The sequence below is a fragment of the Mauremys reevesii genome, linkage group 5 (assembly GCF_016161935.1).
Source record: "Mauremys reevesii isolate NIE-2019 linkage group 5, ASM1616193v1, whole genome shotgun sequence".
NCBI lineage: Eukaryota > Metazoa > Chordata > Testudines > Geoemydidae > Mauremys > Mauremys reevesii.
In genome coordinates this window covers 135,971,555-135,993,830 of record NC_052627.1, presented here as the reverse complement: position 1 = coordinate 135,993,830, position 22,276 = coordinate 135,971,555, and the positions used below count along the sequence as shown (strand labels likewise).

The following is a 22,276-nucleotide window of genomic DNA, read 5'->3' as shown; positions in this document are numbered from 1 at the left end:
ACTGAATTCCATGCAGTTTGCTACACATGGGTCTTTCAGACAAGACTTTAAAACACCAAGGTCCCGTCTATTCTGCATGGACATTAAAGATCCTGGGGTATTTTGTGTAAGAATGCAGGAGCTTGGCTTCCTCAGACAAAATTCCCCCCTTTCTGTTTTGTGCAGTTTGCTGGGCGTTCTAACCCAGAGGTGGCTGCACTGGCTGTAGATAGTTTGTGAAGTGCTTGGGCCTGTTTCAGGTGCCATCGAAATGTCATGAGTTCCATCTTCTGATTTCTACAGAGCATTTTAATTTCTAAACCTTTCTGATCTCTCTTCTCCAAACTCCCTCTGATTTCACTGCTCTGCATTGAAATGTGTTGCCCAAAACTAACCTCACTCTTCAGCTCCAGCCTGCTTTGTGTTGCACTGAGTTTTCAAGCCAATCTTTTGATTTCTGAATACGACGTTTGCGGGTGACGATCAGTGTGGCCTGCTCTCCCAAATGTATGGAGTGAGGTGATTTTGGCCCCCAGCTGCAGAAGCTGTATCCCATCAGTTCTCCCCCAACCTCAGTTCACCCCCTCCCAGCTCCCACATCAGTTCTCTGCATCACTGTGCCTCCCACATCACTTCTCCCCTCCCAAGCAGTCCAGACCCCCCTTATCCCAGGGGGGGTTTCCTCCAGGCAGGGCTGAAATTCAGGAGAGGGTCTTGGTGTCCGTGGATTTATCAGTCTGGCTGGAGGTCCATGTTTCTGTCTCCCTGCGTGTGCCGGAGTGGGCAGGTGGGTTTATCTGCATGTCCACATGGCCCATTGTTGTCCAGGGTACAAACAAGTGGTTGCCTCTGTACCGCAGAATTGTTGAGTGGCTGTTTATTGGTGCCTGACTCAAGGTTGGAGGAGGGATGTTCTCTAGTTTGCCTAAAGTGGGGAGACACAGTGCACCCCATAGGTCTGATGCAGCCCCCAGCTTTCTGTGCTGCAGCCACTGTTGTTAACACAGAGGGGCAGCCAGGGGAGACTCTGCATCTAACATGCAATGCTCCCTCTGGAACAAAGCAGTATCCAGGATCTGTCTTCACTAAAGAGTTAACGCGGGGTCTTGGGTGTTCCCCTCGCCCCTTCCCATCCACCCCCCCAACCCTCTGACCCTGGTGAAGTGCTGCTTTTCACTCGGCCAGCTGGGCACCTGGGTCACGGCCCGTTTTCCACTTTGCAGTATGGACCCAGGCTACATCCCGCGAGTGCTGATAGTCCTTCTGCGCCTTCCCACCATTCCCCTGTGTGCCCACAAACACAGCCCAGGGTTCTCACAGTTCACTGGGAAAGACTTAGAGTGGTTGAGGTCACTGCAGCAGGAAGCACTATGGGATACACCTCTGAAGTCCTAGTGGACCCCATGAGGGAGCGCAGCACCAGTGAGGACATGGTCGTTTGGGGAGGGCTTTGCAAAGTGGCTGCACATGCAATCTACTCCACTGAATGCAAATTAAAGGTGGTCCTCATGCAACCGGCCTGGTGCCAGTGCGACCCTCTCTCTGGGCACTGATAATTCCCAGCTCCCACCCTGCCCTGCATTCTCTGCACAGGGTTAATGCAGGAGTGGCCGGAGGCGCTGCCTGGGGAATAGGCCATTCTCCTGCTAGGTTTGCTCCTCCTGAGGGATCAGGCTCTCTCAGTCTCTACTAATGAAATCCCCAGGTGTCTTCCTTCACAGGGAACTCAGTGCTCAGGGACGGATCCCAAGTGGGTGTAAATGGGGGAAGTGCCACTGACTCCATCTGAGCAGTGTCCATTTGCCCCTGCTCTGGACCGGGCCCAGCACACCCATTGCTGTCCCCCAAAGGGAACTGCATGGCACCTCAGCACCAGCCCTTCCCATCCCCCACAAGCCTCATCCCTGACCTGCAGGGACTTCACTACGGTGACCAGGTGTCTGGTTTTCGACCGGAACGCCCAGTTGAAAAAGGAACCTGGAGGCTTCGATCAGCACCGCCAGTCCCGTCGGTGGTGGTGTGCTGGAGCCAAGCTAGGGCAGGCCTACCTCCTCTCTCCTGGCGCTGCGCCGCGGAAGTGGCTCGGAGGTACGGCTCTTATGCATCCACACTCCCATTGGCCAGGAACCTCCCCCCACCCCCCCAACTAGGAGCTGGAGATTTTGGCTGCTTCCAGGGTGCAGCGCAGAGTCAGGACAGGCAGGCAGCCTGCCTTAGCTCTCCTGTGCCTCTGACTGGGAGCCACCGGCGGTAAGCCCATGTCCCAGCCCTGTGTCCCCCAAACCCAGAGCCCCCTCCTGCACCCCAAACCCCTCATCCCTGGCCCCACCCCAGAGCCCTCACTCCCTCCTGCACCCCAAACCCCTCATCCCCGGCCCCACCCCAGAGCCCTCACTCCCTCCTGCACCCCAAACTCCTCATCCCCGGCCCCACCCCAGAGCCCTCACTCCCTCCCGCACCCCAAACCCCTCATCCCCGGCCCCGCCCCAGAGCCCTCACTCCCTCTCGCATCCCAACCCCCACCCCAGCCCAGTGAAGTGAGTGAGGGTGGGGGAGAATGAGCCACCAAGGGAGGGGCAATGTAGTGAGTGGGGCAGGGCCTCCGGGAGGGGGCGGGGCAGGGGGTGTGGCCTCGGGGAAGGGGCGGGGCAGGGGTGTGTGGCCTCGGGGAAGGGGCGGGGCAGGGGTGTGGCCTCGGGGAAGGGGCGGGGCCTCGGGGAGGGGCGGGGCTAGGGTGTTCGGTTTTGTGCGATTAGAAAGTTGGTAAGCCCAGACCTCACCCTTACAGGGGAGGGGGGGAGTCCAGCGGGGCCAGGGCTGGAAGCCAGGTTGGGGCGAAGGCAGAACCTCCAATCCCCACATGCATTTCCGATCCCTCTCTGATTGGCTGCCTTTCCCATTGCCCTGCCTCCCAGGAAGAACAGCCAATCAGAACTGCGGCTGGAAGCAGGCAGGGCTCTCTCCCCTGCTCCTAGGAGCCCACACTGCTTTCACGGGAGGGGAGGGGAGCAGAGACCCCAGCAGCTCAGGGCGGCTCTGCCACTTGTCCCCCTGAGCCCTGTGAGCAATGGGGACTGGATGGTACAACCCCTGGTCCTCCCCTCCCCCGGCAACACCTGGCCTGGGGTGGGGGAGGGAAGGGGCTCCGCTGCAGCCTCCAGGGCTTGGAAGCGGGAGGGCAAAAAACTGGGAGCTGCAGGAGAAGCCGGGCTCTGGCTGGGGGGCAGAACTGGTTGCTGAGCTTGGGACGGGCAGTGTGGGGGTGAGAGCTGCAAGCGGGGCCCAAAACACCATGCTGGGGGCGGAGGCTGTTAAAAATCTTATTCTCTTTATCGCTCTGAATACTGCAAGTGGCTGTTGAAGGAGGCATGCAGAGTTGCCTTGTGCTTGGGGGTTGGGGGTGAGGTGGGCTTGCCTGGTAGGGGAGGTACGTGCTGGGTTTGTTGCATTTCAAAGGTGGTAACCCTCGGCCAGAGATGGGGATCGAGAGCAGTGAGGAGAGAGATCATATCTTTGAGGGCCATCAGTATGCACGACACCACCCCAGGGACGTAGAGGATCTCAGGAACCTCTTGCCAGGGGCTTAGTCTAACCCAGCCATGGTTCAGGGGATACGTGATACAGTGGCTTAAGGTCCAGCTTTGCACATCCCCCTGAGGCAAATGACCCACCCCCTTCTCTGAGAGCAGCTTTTGCCTCTCTGCAGACTGCAGCAGGGAGCACAGCAGTGGGTCACGGGGGAGAGTCACCAGTCAGAACGGCAGCCAAGGACATGCCAAGGGGCGACTGGAAATCTCATTGACTCTTCCTGCTTGCAGGACAGTTGTAGCCATTTCGGGGGCACAGGGTACTAGAGAGACAAGGTGAGTGTGTGCTATCTTTTATTGGCCCCACTTTTAGTGCGAGGGAGAGAAGTGGGGCCAGTAAAAGATGTCACCTCCTCCACCTTGTCTCTAATTTACTCCGCCTGGGCACCTATGCTGCGTTCGTCACCACTGGCTCTGAGCCCTCAAAGAGCGAGTGCCAAGTCACGCTGGGCCCCACTTTCAAACATGGCTGCCTACATCAAGCACCCGAATACCACTGGGAGTCACCTAAACGCCGGCTGAGGCAAAGGAGGTGCCTGGGGCAGCATTTATCTGTCTAAATCCCTCTTTGAATCAGCATGTCGGTGTCTGAGACGCATTTTGCTGTCTAACTTTAGATGCCGCACTTCTCTCCCAGGCTAGTACGGCCTTGGACAATCAGACCTCTTGCAGTTCTTAATGGTTGGGTCAGGGGACCTCCAGCCTGTCCTGGACCCCCATCTCCCTCCAGATCCTGGGAAATGTGATCTATGCTCTAGCAAGATCCAGGGGTGAGATTTCCTAAGTGACTTAGAAGGAGAGAAATCCCCTATTCCTAAGTCACTTAGGTGCATTCGAAGCTCCCAGCCCCCATCAGGCTAGCTGGGACCACAGAGCAGTAAGATTTAGAAGATGGCTAGTCCAGGCAACATAGGGAGGAAACAAGATCTTCACAACTGGTGAATTTTTGACAAAACAGTTTGGGCGGGAAGTGATAAGGCAAATTGTATTCAATTGAAATTGCAGAGGTGAGAAGGGGTGGGGCAGGCAGAATGTAAATGCCCAACGGGGTTGCAAGCAGGATATCTGGGCTAACGCACCGTCCCCTGAAAATATTGCTGTGGGATCTTTATTGTCCACAAATGGTCGGGACCAAAGCATTACCTCTCTTCTGTGCCTCCAGCAGCACATCGGCCCCACCACCACACTAGAGCAGTTAATTCTGGGATTTCCTTGGGTGGTTCCTTATCTGGACGCTGTACTAACCTCCCTATAGCAAACCTCTGCTTAACTTGAGAGATTGGACAACGTGAAAGCCGCGCTGCAGGCTGCTGCATATTGGCAAAGCGAGAACCAAAATTGGGAGGCCCTTTTGTCAGGCTTCTAACAGAGCGTTGTAAGCAATGAATGATACATCACGGTATAGATGCACATATAAGTGCTCAGCTGATTATGTCTGGTGAGTGATAGTACCTGGTACATCTCATCCGTAGAACTCAAAGCACTTTGCAAAGGGAGATAATCATTCTTCCCATAGTCCCTAGTTCTTCACGCTCCTGCTGGAAGCCTTCCAATCTCTCTGAGCTCAGGCAAGCCAGCGCGGCTTGCAGCATGTCCTGAAGGTCCACGAGAGGATTATTTCAGATCCAGAGAGAGTGACTTCCAAAGCTCAGGGTATGTCTATGCTGCAGCATAAGCCCGGGCTCAAGCCTCACGCCCCTTGCGTCTACACTGCACTGGTGCTCACCCAGGGCTTGGACTCAGGGCCCTGCATGGCTGTAAGTTAAGTGCAAGTTAAGTCAGGACCCAGGGTCCAAGGCCTATTGCAGTGTAGACGCAGCCCCTGCTTGACTCGGGTCCCAAGAGAGAGCCAGAAGTATCCCACAATTCCACGGGACAACTTCCTCAGGCCTCTCTATCCCAACAGTCTGCAATCCACTCTATTGAAAATAGAAGCTACCCCCCCTTTGCAAAGGGCAGCAGCTCAGGCCAGTGTTAACCCATTCTCTTCTGATCACCGATCTCCAAGTGCTCTACCAGGGATCTGCCTGGGTTTGCAACTGCAAGTGAACCCATCAAGCCTTTTGCAAAGCGAGCTGCTTCCTGGTAATGTGCAGGGTGGGCAGGAAAGTTTTCCCACAGTGCACCATGGTCCTAGGGCTACAGCGGCCAACATTTCGGCGGGGGGGTGGTGGTGCTAGGGACTCTGGGATATGGTGACTTTGACTCGGGTCTGAGCACTGCAGTGTGGACACCAGAGCCCTAGGTTCGAGCATGGATTAGAAAGGTCTTCACACAGTGTTAAAATGCAATGTGGATGTTCAGGCCTGGGATTCCACTCGAGCCCCACTTCCCCTGGGATTACATTGCAGTGTAGCCAGACCCTGAGAATGTTGCCAGCTGCCCCTTGCTCTTATACAGACCGGATGCTGCCAGCTGCCTCCCTCTCTCATACAAACCAGCTGCCCCCTGACTGCCACAGTGGCACTAGGGCACAGGGAGAGACAAGGTTTTAAATAAGCTGGTCCTAGACCATTTGGGGCCAGACACTCCGCACGCTGGGCGCTAAGGTCTTTAGAAAAGCTGCCGGATGGCATCACAATGGGAGCTGAGCTCATTGGAAAATCCTGATTTCGGTGCCCATTATGCCACGTGTTAATGTTTATGGCTGGGGCCATGGGGTCAGGGAACCCCCAGCCTGTCCCGAACCCCAATCTCCCCCCAGATCCTGGGAAATGTGATTCATGCTCAACCTGTAAATGCTAGCGTTGCTCCTTGCAGGTTCTGTTCAGATGGACCTCAACCAGATGCCAGCACCTGCCAAGACAGCTGAGAAGTGCTCTTTAAACCTCCTGGATGAGACCTTGTCCTCTGACCGATTTGTGTCGCTCTTTGAGCAGAAAGCTGTCAAGGGCTGGTGGCCCTGTGTTGTGGAGGCAGAAGAGAAGAAGACCATAGCAGTAAGTCCCTTCGGCTCACTTGGCATCATCTATGCTTTTATCTCCATTGTACAGGTGGGGAACTGAGGCTCAGAGAGGCTGAGTGACATGCCCAAGGTTACAAAGGAAATCTGTGGCAGAGGAGGGAATTGACCTTGGGTCTAGGCTAGTGCCCTATACCCTGGTCCATCCTTCCTCTCCTAAGGGTTTTCCAGCTTTTGTCACAGCACTGGGCAAATCATTCAGAACAAATCATTTGTTGTCGTGAATGTTGCCTTGTTTTGTATTCTCAAATTTCTCATGATTATTCGTGTGCCCTAAGATCCTCAGTCGTCGACCAGGGCCCCATTGTGCTAGAATGGGGCAAATGGAGCAAAACGATGGTCCCCGAATGAGAGTTTGATAGTTGGAAAACTGAACTGTTCTGACTGGTCATTGAGGTCACGTGGTCTGTTCCCTGACTGGATGAGCACTTAGAACCCAGTGAACGCGCGTGATTACATATTGAAAATTCACTTTTTGCAAATATTCTCCATTAGTGGCTCAACATTTGTTGTTTCCTCAGACGTTGCAGCCTGGCCACTCATTCGCTAGCCCTTCCATGGAAGACTAGGCGGAAGGGATATGTTCTTGGCTTAAGAATATGGGTGAATCTAGCTCAGCCTCCTCCCACAGAGTTCTAATTTGAAACAGAGGAACCCAACAATTGCCAGACTGGAGCAGACCCACGGTCCATTTAGTCCAGCGTCCTGGGCCAGTACCCGAATCCAGCAGAAGCAGATGTGGGATAATCACCCTGATCCTTAAGAGTCAGCCATTGGCTGAAGCCCTGAAGCAATTTTCCTTTCCCAAGTCGGTGTTTTGCTCCACAGAGCCAGTTACTCTATTTCCTGCCTCTTTTCCCATGCAGGGTAAGTTGGAAATGACCTTGGAGATTGTGACAGAGCAGGAGCAGGAAGAAAGGCCGGCAGGGATGGGCCGCGATGAGCCAAACATGAACCCGAAGCTGGAGGACCCCAAGTAAGAGCTTGTTGATTCTAAACCAACCATAGGGACCTGGGACACTTTAGAAGCAAGTTGAAAAGACAGGGCCCCTGGGCCAAGAGGTCACAATCTACAGAGACCCAATCCAGCAAACACTGGTTACAGTGGGGCATTAGCGCTCACTGCCATCTCTGTGTGTCTGTGCACTCAGATGGCACGTACTGCCCGCCTGTACCCCATAGTATCCAAGGGGGCTCAGATGGCACGTACTGCCCGCCTGTACCCCATAGTACCCAAGGGGGCTCAGATGGTACGTACTGCCCGCCTGTACCCCATGGTACCCAAGGGGGCTCAGATGGGATGTAGTGCCAGGATGTCACTGTGGTATGCCAGGGGGCTCAGATGGGATGTAGTGTCAGGATGTGCCTGTGGTATCCCAGGGGGCTCAGATGGGATGTAGTGTCAGGATGTGCCCATATATTCAAGGAGGCTCAGATGGGATGTAGTGCCAGGACGTGCCCGTGGTATCTCAGAGGGCTCAGATGGGATGTAGTGCCAGGATGTGCCCGTGGTATCCCAGGGGGCTCAGATGGGATGTAGTGCCAGGATGTGCCCGTGGTATCCCAGGGGGCTCAGATGGGATGTAGTGCCAGGATGTGCCTGTGGTATCCCAGGGGGCTCAGATGGGATGTAGTGCCAGGATGTGCCCGTGGTATCCCAGGGGGCTCAGATGGGAGGTAGTGCCAGGATGTGCCCATGGTATCTCAGGGGGCTCAGATGGGATGTTGTGCCAGGACGTGCCCGTGGTATCTCAGGGGCTCAGATGGGATGTAGTGTCAGGACGTGCCTGTGGTATCCCAGGGGGCTCAGATGGGATGTAGTGCCAGGACGTGCCCGTGGTATCCCAGGGGGCTCAGATGGGATGTAGTGCCAGGACGTGCCCGTGGTATCCCAGGGGGCTCAGATGGGATGTAGTGCCAGGACGTGCCCGTGGTATCCCAGGGGGCTCAGATGGGATGTAGTGCCAGGACGTGCCCATGGTATCCAAGGGGGCTCAGATGGGATGTAGTGCCAGGATGTGCCCGTGGTATCCAAGGGGGCTCAGATGGGATGTAGTGCCAGGATGTGCCCGTGGTATCCCCGGGGGCTCAGATGGGATGTAGTGTCAGGATGTGCCTGTGGTATCCCAGGGGGCTCAGATGGGATGTAGTGCCAGGATGTGCCTGTGGTATCCCAGGGGGCTCAGATGGGATGTAGTGTCAGGATGTGCCTGTGGTATCCCAGGGGGCTCAGATGGGATGTAGTGCCAGGATGTGCCCGTGGTATCCCAGGGGCTCAGATGGGATGTAGTGCCAGGACGTGCCCGTGGTATCCCCGGGGCTCAGATGGGATGTAGTGCCAGGATGTGCCTGTGGTATCCCAGGGGGCTCAGATGGGATGTAGTGCCAGGATGTGCCCGTGGTATCCCAGGGGGCTCAGATGGGATGTAATGCCAGGATGTGCCCGTGGTATCCCAGGGGCTCAGATGGGATGTAGTGTCAGGATGTGCCTGTGGTATCCCAGGGGGCTCAGATGGGATGTAATGCCCGGATGTGCCCGTGGTATCCAAAGGGGGCTCAGATGGGATGTAGTGCCAGGACGTGCCCGTGGTATCCCAGGGGGCTCAGATGGGATGTAGTGCCAGGATGTACCCATGGTACCTAAGAGGGTTCAGATGGGATGTAGTGCCAGGATGTGCCCGTGGTATCCAAGGGGGCTCAGATGGGATGTAGTACCAGGACATGCCAGTGGTATCCCAGGGGGCTCAGATGTACCATGGGTACATCTAGTCAGTACATATCTAGCAGGAGCTCAGCTGGCATGTTCTGCCTGGACACACCCAGGATGCCTGTGTGGGGGTTCAGCGGGCGCGTTCTGCGGGGCGTCCGGGGGTCCGACTGGGCACAATCCCCCTTGGAGATGCCTGTGGCACTCAGCAGTCGCTAAAGGCTGAGGGGGCCATCCCGTGCAGCGGTCTCAGAGCTAACCCTGACGCTCCCGGTTGCAGGCGCCCGGAAACCTCCTTCCTGTGGTTCACCTCCCCCTACAAAACCATGAAGTATATCCTGTGGCGGCGCTTCAAGTGGGTCTTTCTCATCGCCATCGTGGTCTTCATCCTGCTGCTCTTCATCGGGATTTTCATCTACGCCTTCCCGGTATGATGTCGGCAGGGGCTGGAGAAACACTGCCAGGTCCCGAGGCAGCTATTAGCACCAGCCCCCATGCCGTGGCTACGCTGGCATTTCACTTCCCCATTTCCCACCACTGCCCTGCCATCGGCACAACTCCCCCCAGAGCCCTTGTTATTCTGGCCACACCTCGTCCCTTCAGAGCAGGGGTAGATGTCATGGTAGCTACGCCGCAAGGGCTCGCCTGCGCTACCCCATCTCCATTGCTAGCGCGAATGAGGCTGCCCCAGGAATAGGGATGGTGGGGGATTTCCAGGGTCTGTCTGTCTGGATTCTGCTGTGTGTCAAGTCATATGCCTTTTCCATGCCTCAGTTTCCCCAATGTGTAGAATTGGGGTGGTGATTATACTAATCCCAGCCTCGCGGGGTAGGCGGTGAGGTTTCATTGATTTCCAGCATGCTTTGAGATCCTCAAGTGAAAGGCCATCCAGGGATGGAAAGCGCTGCTGCTGCCTTGAAGAGAAAGGCAGCTCCCCCCAGCCCCCCCGCATTGAGCAGTAGTGAAAGTATGTTCAAGTGTAATTGGTTAAAGATGCAGGGTCGTTTACAGGGATCCAAGCAGCCCAATCTCTCATTATCAGGGCTTGGAAGGAGTGTTCCGCTGATATAATGTATGGAACAGAGGGGAAAGGATCCCACCTCATTAATCAGCACAGTGGCTTTTTCTGCCTTGCGTTCAGTTCCATTTGCAAAACAAAATAAATAAATAACCAACCCTCCAGCCTTCCAGCTTGGCCTTGGGATGGGTTTCAAATCCTCCTGTTTTTAAAACACTGAAATAATTCATGCTGTGTTTTGGATCCCATTCCTCCCCTCCCCAGACTGATAGAAAAATGACCTACCTCTTTCTTTCCAGCACTTAACAAATTCTGTGCCGTGTACATCTATAAACCCCACCCCCTACCCCCCACTCTTTTGGGGTAATTTATAACTTTATCCAAGAGAGAGGCTGCATTTGCAGATTGCTTCGTGTGCAGCCATAAAGCAAAGTGCTCAATGTCTCCTAAGCACTGTAATCTCTTTCAAACCATTTGAGATCACGCACAATAGATTGTTCTGGTGGACAAAGATATGATGGGATTACAGCTCTGGAGTTCCTGGCTCTCAGCTCTAGATACGTCTCTTTATCTCCGGTTCCCCATCTTTACTAAAGGACAAGAATACTTGCCTCGTCTGAGAAAGGATCAGTTATTTGCTAAATATTATTTAAAAAAACATAATTATACAAGTGTGAAGCACCGTCCCCTGCTAGACAGAATCAGAAATGGTTGGTTGTGTTTCATATGCCCTATACTGCAAGCAATTAATGAAGATTTTCCTTAGCTCAAGTAGCAGGGTCCGTTCTTGCTGAACAGGAGGATCTCTGTTCTAGCCCTACTGTCTCCTTTAAGTTTCCAGTGGTTTAGGATTTGTTATGATATTATGGTACTAAAACTAAGCGGAGGGAAACAAAAATCCTTTAGCTCTAAATATTGATTTATATTCATTATTGCTTGTGTTTTTCTCTGACTGTTCATAGCAAATTGTTGTTGTATTTCATTTCACTTTGGACAGGCTTAGTCATCTTTCTTGAAAGCTAGACTGTTTCATGGAATGTTTCTGTTTTCATTTATTTGAAATGGCTTCCCCCAGATTTTTGGGTCACTGGGTTGTCTATCCCACTCAGAGATTTAGTTCCTTTCCTGCTCTCTTAAATATCAACCTTTGGCACTAAAGCTAGAACAGTGGGGATGGTTTGTGTATTGGGGTTACCCCTAGGGTGATCAGATAGCAAGTGTGAAAAATCGGGACACTTTCTTTCAGAGGTGGAACAAAGTTGCATATATAAGACAAAGCCCCTAATCATAGAATCATAGAATATCAGGGTTGGAAGGGACCTCAGGAGGTCATCTAGTCCAACCCCCTGCTCAAAGCAGGACCAATTCCCAACTAAATCATCCCAGCCAGAGCTTTGTCAAGCCTGACCTTAAAAACCTCTAAGGAAGGAGATTTCACCACCTCCCTAGGTAACCCATTCCAGTGCTTCACCACTCTCTGAGTGAAAAAGTTTTTCCTAATATCCAACCTAAACCTCTCCCACTGCAACTTGAGACCATTGCTCCTTGTTCTGTCATCAGGTACCACTGAGAACAGTCTAGATCCATCCTCTTTGGAACCCCCTTTCAGGTAGTTGAAAGCAGCTATCAAATCCCCCCTCATTCTTCTCTTCTGCAGACTAAACAATCCCAGTTCCCTCAGCCTCTCCTCATAAGTCATGTGCTCCAGCCCCCTAATCATTTTTGTTGCCCTCCGCTGGACTCTTTCCAATTTTTCCACATCCTTCTTGTAGTGTGGGGCCCAAAACTGGACACAGTACTCCAGATGAGGCCTCACCAATGTCGAATAGAGACGAATGATCACATCCCTCGATCTGCTGGCAATGCCCCTACTTATACAGCCCAAAATGCCGTTAGCCTTGTGCTTGTAAAGGCCTGATAATGTTGGGATGTCTGGTCACTCTAGATACAGATCTTTGGCAAGAGTCACTGGTACAGCTCAGAGTGCGTACATTAAAGGACAATCCATTATATTATTATTTGGATTTCAGTAGCCCCTAGAGGCTTCAGCCAAGAGCAGGGCCCAGTGTGCTAGGTGTGGCATATACAGACAGTAAGAGACAATCCCTGGATTATATGTTCTCAGGTTGGAAGTCATGAGCAGGTGTCAGTGGGTTCTGACGGCCTTTCCTTCCCACATTGGCAATGGAAGGATGGGGGAGGGTGTTCCAGGTAAAGGGGAGGGGAAACTCGGGGAAGTCGCATTATGGAAAAGAGCCGCTGATCTATACAAACAAAGGTGGGAGAAGAAGATACAAGGTGAAAACGGAGACACGGAGAGCTAAAGGCCCCAGAGCAGCAGAGAGCTTAAAGATTTTCATAGAATTGTAGAAGCAGCAAAGAATCCTGTGGCACCTTATAGACTAACAGACGTTTTGCAGCATGAGCTTTCGTGGGTGAATACCCACTTCTTCGGATGCAAGACGACGAAAGCTCACCCACGAAAGCTCATGCTGCAAAACGTCTGTTAGTCTATAAGGTGCCACAGGATTCTTTGCTGCTTTTACAGATCCAGACTAACACGGCTACCCCTCTGATACATAGAATTGTAGAAATGTCGGACTGGAAGGGACCTTGGGAGGGCGTCTGGTCCAGTTCCCTGGTGATGAGGCAGGATCAAATAAACCTCGCCCATCCCTGACAGCTGGTTGTCCAACCTGTTCTTAAAAACCTCCAATGATGGGGATTCCACAACCTCACTTAGAGTTAGCAAATTTTCCCTAATAGCTAATCTAAATCTCCCTTGTGGCAGATTAAGCCCATTACGTCTTGTCATGGACATGGAGAACAATCAATCACAGTTTTCTTTATAACTCCTTTGACATATTTGAAGACTGACTATCAGGTCCCCCCTCAGTCTTCTTTTCCCAAGATTAAACATGCCCATTTTTAAACCTTTCCTCATAGGTCAGGTTTTCTAAAGCCTTTAATCATTTCTGTTGCTCTTCTCTGGACTCCCTCCAGTTTGTCCACATCTTTCCTACACTGTGGCGCTGTAAGGTAGTGTCCTCACAACCCCCAGTGCCCCCTTGTGTCAGGGTGCGATTCTGCAAGGGGCCCCTGTCTCTGGTGCCCCCTGCAGGCTGTCTGCCTCTCACCGGGTCTTCCATGGCTCGGCCGTCCAGCCAAGTCCCAAAAAGTTCAGTCCCCTTCTGGGTTAACAAAAAGGTCCAAGCTGAATGTTCACTAAATATCCCAGCACAAAAGAGCTTTTGACCTCCTTATGGGTTATTCCTTGTCCCGTCCTTTGGGGTCAGTCTTCAGCCACAGCCTAGGCTAAATATTTCTTCCATTGGGCTTGTATGCCCCTTCCTCGGGGCTGTTAGGGGAACTCAGGCCTACCCTCTACTCCGGGTTCCAGCTCAGGGACCGTGTATTAAGCAGTTAGGGCTGCTTCTTCTGGTATCCTGCTGTTTCCTTGGTCACGTCCTAACTCCAACCCTCCTTGTGCAGCTTCCCCACAGCTTGGGTTTAACACAACCTCCCTTTGGTTCGCAGGCTTCTGGCTTCTCGCTAGAGCATCCTAGCTTCTCTTTCCTCTGCTGAACCAACCACTCTTCCGCCCCTCTTGGGCTGATCCTCTCCCTGTGGGTTTCTCTGCACAGGGAGGGACAATTGTGTAAGACTCAGGAATCGATGATATAGTTTTCTTCACTGATACTGCAGTCTCATGGTCTAGGCTGGGAATCCCTCAGACAACTCCCTTCACTTGAGTACTGGGATGCTGAAAAACTGATATCCCCATTCTGTGCAAGGAGTTTTTTGCTGTGGTGGAGCTGGGATTGTGGTCTATGTCGTCCACAGCAGTGAACAGACCACCACAAATCTTTAGAAGACAGACAACATTTCTCATCATCATAGTGTTGGCATGCACTGTTTGCCATGTTGGGACAGATGGCCAATGCTCTGTCTTAGGAGATGGACAATCCACATTTAAAGATGGTATCCGCTAACTCATTTTTTCGTGCCTGTGCATGAAATGTCAAACTAATGTTGACTGGTAAAGATCTTTCTCAAGCTGTGTCGTGGTACTTCATGGCGATGGATATTGCTGTTCTACAGCAAAAGGTGTGCCAACATAAGTGTAGTTGGATGAATGGAAGTTTGTTCTGAGTTTTAATGTTTGGACCATGCAGTATCATGGACATCAGTGCCAATAGTGACTCAGGTGCAGATCTTGCTTGGCATCCTGGGTCAAATGATCCAGTAAATTGTGTTTCATTTGAAACATGTCCCTTCGAATAATTTTTGCTGTTGTCAGAGTCTTCCTCACATGCTTTTTGGAGGGTGTGTCCGATATCCTTGTTGAAGGAAAGGAGCACATCATGTCCTTTGTGTGCTTGGACACCTAGAATATGTGAGAGGATACAGGATTTTAGGTAGGTGCTGTGAATGCTCCCAGCCAGCCACTCACAACTGTTCTAATCTAGTGCTATAGTGCCATGGGAGGTCTGCTAGTTTAAAGACTGGAGTCAGAGCTTCATTCAGTCTTGTCTCTTCAGTGAATGCTGTCAGTTCAGCAAAGGCAACCCCGTGCAACATCTTCTCTGTGCTGCTTTGCTCACTTTTCTTCTCTCTGACTTTGTTGTAGAGACGGACCAAACACCTTGTACAATACTTTGCCTCCTGGGCCCCTAAGCCCCATGCACTTAGTTTTGCAAGCAAGCGGTGTTCTTGCAGCTGAGGCGCACACTTGTGGACTCGATTATCCATACCAAGGGTAGAAGCGTCTTCTGGTAGTATGTTCATTTCTCAAATAAAGCACGCTTCTTTTGCTGGAGGTCCTTTGCACTGGTCACTGAAACGTGTATTTCCTCGGCAGTTCATCAGGGTGATCCACAGCTTCTTGGTTCTTTTTTTCCCCCCTCAACCCTCCTACCATGTGCTCATCACTAAACTTGCCCAGGTTATTTAGTGTCACAGGATGTTATCCAAGGAGGAATTGTCTTTCCATAGATGGGCCTATGAGTACAGAGCTAGAAAGCCCTCCTTGCTTTGTACTGTCCAGAACAGTGTTGTCAAAGGTCCCAGATCTTGAGGTGTGTGGAACCTGTTTCCATCTCCTTACCTGGGGTGCATCTCCACCAGAGACTCCTGGGGACTTGACAGTGCCGGAGCTAAGGCTTACTGTGAATAGAATATAAGAACATAAGAGTGGCCATACAGAATCAGACCAAAGGTCCATCTAACTCTGTATCCTGTCTTCCGACAGTGGCCAATGCCAGGTGACCCAGAGGGAATGAACAGAACAGGCAATCATCAAGTGATTCATCCCGTCGCCCATTCCCAGCTTCTGGCAAACAGAGGCCGGGGACACCATCCCTGCCCATCCTGGCTAATAGCTATTGATGGACCTGTCCTCCAGGAATTTATCTAGTTCTTTTTTGAACCCTGTTCTAGTTTTGGCCTTCACAACATCCTTTGGCAAGGAGTTCTACAGACTGACTGCACGTTGTGTGAAAAAATACTTCCTTTTGTTTGTTTTAAACCTGCTACATATTTATTTCATTTGGTGACCCATAGTGCTTGTGTTATGAGAAGGAGTCAATAACACTTCCTTATTTACTTTCTCCACACCAGTCATGATTTTATAGACCTCAATCATATCCCCCCTTAGTCACCTCTTTTCCAAGCTGAAAAGTCCCAGTCTTATTAATCTCTCCTCATACGGAAGCTGTTCCATACCCCTAATCATTTTTGTTTCCCTTTTTTGAACCTTTTCCAATTCCAATATATCTTTTTTGAGATGGGGCGACCACATCTGCATGCAGTGTTCAAGATGTGGGCGTACCATGGATTTATATGGAGGTAACATAATATTTTCTGTCTTATTATCTATCTCTTTCTTAATGATTTCCAACATTCTGTTTGCTTTTTTGACTGCTGCTGCACACTGAGTGGATGTTTTCAGAGAACTGTCCACAATGACTCCAAGGTCTCTTTCTTGAGTGGTAACAGCTAATTTAGACCCATCATTTTATATGTACAGTTGGGATTATGTTTTCCAATGTGTGTTACTTTGCATTTATCAACACTGAATCCCATCTGCCATTTTGTTGCCCAGTCACCCAGTTTTGAGAAATCCTTTTGTAGCTCTTTGCAGTCTGCCTGGGATTTAGCTATCTGGAGTAGTTTTGTATCATCTGCAAATTTTGCCACCTCACTGTTTACCCCTTTTTCCAGATCATAGAATCATAAAAGATTAGGGTTGGAGGAGACCTCAGGAGGTCATCTAGTCCAACCCCCTGCTCAAAGCAGGACCAACACCAATGAAATCATCCCTGCCAGGGCTTTGTCAAGCTGGGCCTTAAAAACCTCTAAGGATGAAGATTCCACCACCTCCTTAGGTAATCCATTCCAGTGCTTCACCACCCTCCTAGTGAAATAGTGTTTCCTAATATCCAGCCTAGACCTCCCCCACTGCAACTTGAAATCATTGCTCCTTGTTCTGTCATCTGCCACCACTGAGAACAGCTGAGCTCCATCCTCTTTGGAACCCCCCTTCAGGTAGTTTAAGGCTGCTATCAAATCCCCCCTCACTCTTCTCTTCTGCAGACTAAATAAGACCAGATCCCTCAGCCTCTCCTCATAAATCATGTGCCCCAGCCCCCTAATCAATTTCATTGCCCTCCACTGGACTCTCTCCAATTTGTCCACATCCCTTCTGTAGTGGGGGGACCAAAACTGGATGCAGTACTCCACGTGTGGCCTCACCAGTGCCGAATAGAGGGAAATAATCACTTCCCTTGATCTGCTGGCAACGCTCCTACTAATGCAGCCCAATATGCCGTTGGCCTTCTTGGCAACAAGGGCACACTGCTGACTCATATCCAGCTTCTCGTCCACTGTAATCCCCAGGTCCTTTTCTGCAGAACTGCTGCTTAGCCGGTCGGTCCCCAGCCTGTAGCGGGGCATGGGATTCTTCGTTCCTAAGTGCAGGACTCTGCACAGATCATTTATGAATATGTTGAGTGTCCCTCCAGATCCCTTGGGGACACCACTATTTACCTCTCTCCATTCTGAAAACTGACTATTTATTCCTAGCCTTTGTTTCCTATCTTTTATTCAGTTACCAGTCCATGAGAGGACCTTCCCTCTTATCCCATGACAGCTTGAAGAGCCTTGAATTTTGATCAGAAAGGAACCTGTCAAGAAACAGAAACAAACCAGCTGACTCATGAATTGGCTCCCATGACCAATGTAATAATGCCAGCTTCTGGCAGCCATTGTCATCAGCCATTCCAAGAGCAAATGGCCAATCCGTAGGTCCAAGCCATGGGCTTTCTACAGTAGGAATTTGCCCTGGCATAGTTCCTGCCATCTGTGGCTCTCACAGTTTGATTCTGCACCCCCATTTAAGTCAAGGGGAGATTTACAGTTGATTTAATTGGGTGCATCCTCAGCTCATTTTAGAAGCGTCAGTGAATTTAGCTCCACAACTAAACTGTGAGCTTGGGGAGGTATTTTACTCATTGTACAGAGGAGAGAATTGAGAAGGCCCCAGATGAGCAGAGCACCTAAGGACTTAGGGGTGGATTTAAGCACATGTTTAGCCGATTCAGGGGCTAAGTGACTTTTCCAAAGTCATAAAGCAAGTCTGTGATAGATCTGAGGATAGAACAAAGATCTCCTCAGGCCTAACCTCAAGACTTACTCACAAAAATGTCTTCTTCCCACCGAGGCTTTCTGCAAACAGCAGAAACAATATTTTTTGGCAATATTTTAGAAAAGAAAACCCTATTTGCACTTCCATTTCATGCTGTTTTGTGAACCCATTGCTTTTTTTTCATGATTTTTTTTTGCCATATACCACATTTTCCCACAGAAACGTACCAAAATCCCAGTTTTGTGGGCTTTGCTACAGAAATGTTGAACTTTGGCAGATGATTGGAAATTGACATTTTTCAATTGACGATGAAACCATTTCCACTCGAAAAACATCCTGGTTTTGAGCAGAAAGCTGCAAGGTTTGGCGGGTTGTCTCTAAAATTTGTCAGGTTTTGCAAAAATGGAAACAAAATATTGAAAAGCTGATAGTCTGAGGTTCCTGAATACAGTGGAGTCTATTCCACATAGCCGGATTACTTGACAGACTGAACTAACTTTACTTATACAGTGGTTGCCACTTCTAATCTTTACCATTACCTCTGCACATAAGGACTCTGATGGAAATTTCCTATCCTTCTATATACCCTCTACCTAGTCTGCCATCAGGGGCATCTTTAATCAGCAGGCTAAAGCATAATAAAATCCAGGGGCTGGAAGCTGAAGTTAGAAAAATTCCAAAGGGATTTACGATGCTATTTTTAACAGCAAGTGTAATTAACTACTGGAAAAACTTACCAAGAGCTGTGGTAAATTCATCATCTCTTGAACTCTCTAAATTGAGATTGGATGGCTTTCTAAAAGATATGCTCTAGTTCCACCACCAGTTGTCAGGCTCAATACCACTCACTTGGGGCCTGATCCAGTGTGCACTGAAGTCAATGGAAAGATCCCCTTTGACCTAAATGGGCTTTCCATTTGAGCTTGACTTAATAAGGAAGGATATTGCCTTCCACTATGCACGTCACTGGATGAAATTCTCTAGTCTTTGTTAGGCAGAAGGTCAGACTAGAGGCTCATAACAGTCCCTTCTGGCCTTCTGAATCTATGAAATGTAGGGAATACCCCGGTAAAGTTATCTACCTGACAAAGTGCTTATTGTCAAGATTTTAGCGGCCACCAAAATACAAAAATGTAACGCTTCTTCCAGCTGGATTCTGCTCTGTTTTTCACACAGCTGTTTACTCCTCTTTCAAGCTCTTATTTGTGCTGTGCAAGCTCAGCTTTGCTTCCATTGCCATTAATTCTAATTACAGCTTGCTTTCTGCACTGATTGATAATCCTAGTTGGCTTTCAGCACTTCGTTAATAGAAATTCATAGCTGGACAGGAAACCTACTCCCCTCCAGAATGAAACCAGTCAAATCATAAAAATAATACTATTCTGGAGGACAGACTCGGAAAGACAAATGACGTGTAATTAATTAGAAAGTTCTATTCCACTGGAGGCTTTTCTAATGACTTCTGGTAAGCAGCCCCAGTTTTGCTCTCCTGATTTATGGCATTATTAGTGCCGCTCAATTGGCAAACAGCCTCCTAATCCGCTATGCGTTGTAATTTATCATGATGCCTTTGGTCAAACTTTACTTGTGCTTTTCAAAAGAGCTTGCTTGTAATGTGCTTTTCGTTTTTGTTTTTTAAAAACAACAGAGTGACTCATGGAGCAGGTGTGTTATAAGCAAGACACGAGAAGTAATTATTCTGCTCTACACCATGCCCATAAGGCCTCACCTGGAGTGTTGTGTCCAGTTCTGGGCACCATATTTGCAACATAAATGATGAAAGGTCTAGAAAACATGACCGAGGAGGGAAGATTGAAAAAATTGGGTTTGTTTAGTCTGGAGAAGAGAAGACCGAGAGGGGACATAACAGTTTTCAAGTACATAAAAGGTTGTTACAAGGAGGAGTGATTTAGTTGGTGTTGGTCCTGCTTTGAGCAGGGGATTGGACTACACTAGATGGCCTCCTGCGGTCTCTTCTAACCCTAATCTTCTATGATTATAGGAGGGAGAAAAATTGTTCTCCTTAACTTCTGAGGATAGGACAAGAAGCAATGGGCTTAAATTGCAGCAAGGGAGGTTTAGGTTGGACATTAGAAAAAACGTCCTAACTGTCAGGGTGGTTAAGCACTGGAATAAATTGCCTAGGGAGCTTGTGGAATCTCCATCACTGGAGATTTTAAAGAGCAGGTTAGACAAACACCTGTCAGGGATGGTCTAGATAGTACATAGTTCTGCCTTGAGTGCAGGGGACCTGACTAGATGACCTCTCGAGGTCCCTTCCTGTCCTATGATTCTAAGCTAGAACATCCTGTGTCAATTAAATTCAGTGTATTTGGAAGAAACTTCCAATTTGGCTGGGGGGCACGTGTGTGTGAATCAAAGCTAGTTTAAATATAGCTCTTTCCAAATGATATAAACGTGCCTATTAACATATTTCTATTAGGTCTTGATAATCAGCCTTTAACCGGCATGTTACTATCATCTCCTTTTTAAAGGGGGGAAGACTGTGACATGCCCTGGCTTTATTTTGTATAGTGCCTTCCGTGCAATCAGTATCCCGAGACACTTTGCAGTATACAGAATTGCAGAAGGTGGTCGAAATCACAGAAACCAGTAAAGGGACGATGTATGGTGGTGTGGATTGCGGGGAATGCCACATTGCCCCATGAGGCCAATAACAGAGGGGACATGCACTAAGAGGAACACACAAGGAAGTGAGAGGGGGAAGCTTTCAGCGGAGGTCGAAGCAATACGGGGAGTCTGTTCTAGAGGGCAGGATCTGCAGAGAAGAAGGTTCTTGCATCCATGGCAATGAGATTAGACAAGAGCACAGAGAGGGAGCAGGTGCTAAGGGGCCAGTGGGATTAGAAAGAGCGATTGGAGCAGGTCAGTGGAGGGTTTAAAAACTCAGTTGCAGCAAGGAGACTGGTGATGGGGCTGTTTGAGGATGGGGCTGATGGGAGGAGACAGGCAGCAGCACCTTGCACATGCTTGTGTGGGAAGAGGTGTGACTTTGGATATCTTAAAAATAAGATGGAAAGAGAAAACAGAATTGGAGAGTTACTACGATGGTTTAGTGACTAATGAGTATGGACACCTCTGCTCTCTACTGGATGGAATCAGAAGCACTTGTCTGTGTATCATAGGCCCTGTACCGCTGCTAACCAGAGGCGAGTCCCTTTTAGCTCACATGTAATAGACCTGTCTTTTAGCAGACTGAGGATGTGAGTTCTATACCGGTTTCTGCCATGAAGCTGGGACTGTGCAGCAATGTAAAGGAAGAACATTTTAACACATATGTGCCGTTATATTGAATCTGCTTTATGTCCATTCTTTCCCTCCTGTCATTTCCTTCCCTTCCTTAGAACTACGCTGCTATGAAACTGGTCAAACCTTTCAGCTGAACCAGCACCAGCGCGTGCCAGAGAGTCTAGTACATCCTGGGATACTGCACGGCACCGTTTGACATCAGTGACCACTCCCCATCGGCCTGCGTTGCAGTACAGAGACGGAAAAGAAACACACGCTCTTGGATGCTAGACTGTTGCCAAAAAGCCGCTATAACTTTGCAACGATGACGTATGCACCATAACCTTTCAGAAGCAGCGTGTAACCGATACCAGTTTGGAATATTTGTTATTTTACCCTTGTTTTTATGCTGCATTCTGTAAAGCTTGAATTAAAGAGGGAATTTGCCCTGGCATAGTTCCTGCCATCTGTGGCTCTCACAGTTTGATTCTGCACCCCCATTTAAGTCAAGGGGAGATTTACAGTTGATTTAATTGGGTGCATCCTCAGCTCATTTTAGAAGCGTCAGTGAATTTAGCTCCACAACTAAACTGTGAGCTTGGGGAGGTATTTTACTCATTGTACAGAGGAGAGAATTGAGAAGGCCCCAGATGAGCAGAGCACCTAAGGACTTAGGGGTGGATTTAAGCACATGTTTAGCCGATTCAGGGGCTAAGTGACTTTTCCAAAGTCATAAAGCAAGTCTGTGATAGATCTGAGGATAGAACAAAGATCTCCTCAGGCCTAACCTCAAGACTTACTCACAAAAATGTCTTCTTCCCACCGAGGCTTTCTGCAAACAGCAGAAACAATATTTTTTGGCAATATTTTAAAAAAGAAAACCCTATTTGCACTTCCATTTCATGCTGTTTTGTGAACCCATTGCTTTTTTTTCATGATTTTTTTTGCCATATACCACGTTTTCCCACGGAAATCCCAGTTTTGTGGGCTTTGCTACAGAAATGTTGAACTTTGGCAGATGATTGGAAATTGACATTTTTCAATTGACGATGAAACCATTTCCACTCGAAAAACATCCTGGTTTTGAGCAGAAAGCTGCAAGGTTTGGCGGGTTGTCTCTAAAATTTGT

At 49.6% G+C, this 22,276-nt stretch overlaps 1 protein-coding gene across 11 annotated transcripts in view; it reads left to right on the top strand.

Annotated features, from left to right (window-relative positions):
- The window catches only part of DYSF (dysferlin), a 282,294-nt gene extending 260,749 nt beyond the window's left edge, over positions 1-21,545 (top strand). For all 11 annotated transcript variants that reach the window (XM_039540940.1, XM_039540938.1, XM_039540935.1 and 8 more), the window contains 4 exons: positions 6,327-6,505; positions 7,395-7,504; positions 9,516-9,663; positions 21,264-21,545. In XM_039540940.1, coding sequence (XP_039396874.1) covers positions 6,327-6,505; positions 7,395-7,504; positions 9,516-9,663; positions 21,264-21,302 — 476 coding nt within the window. In that variant the 3' untranslated portion in view covers positions 21,303-21,545. The remainder of the gene's footprint in view (positions 1-6,326; positions 6,506-7,394; positions 7,505-9,515; positions 9,664-21,263) is intronic.
- The last annotated feature ends 731 nt before the right edge of the window (positions 21,546-22,276 follow it).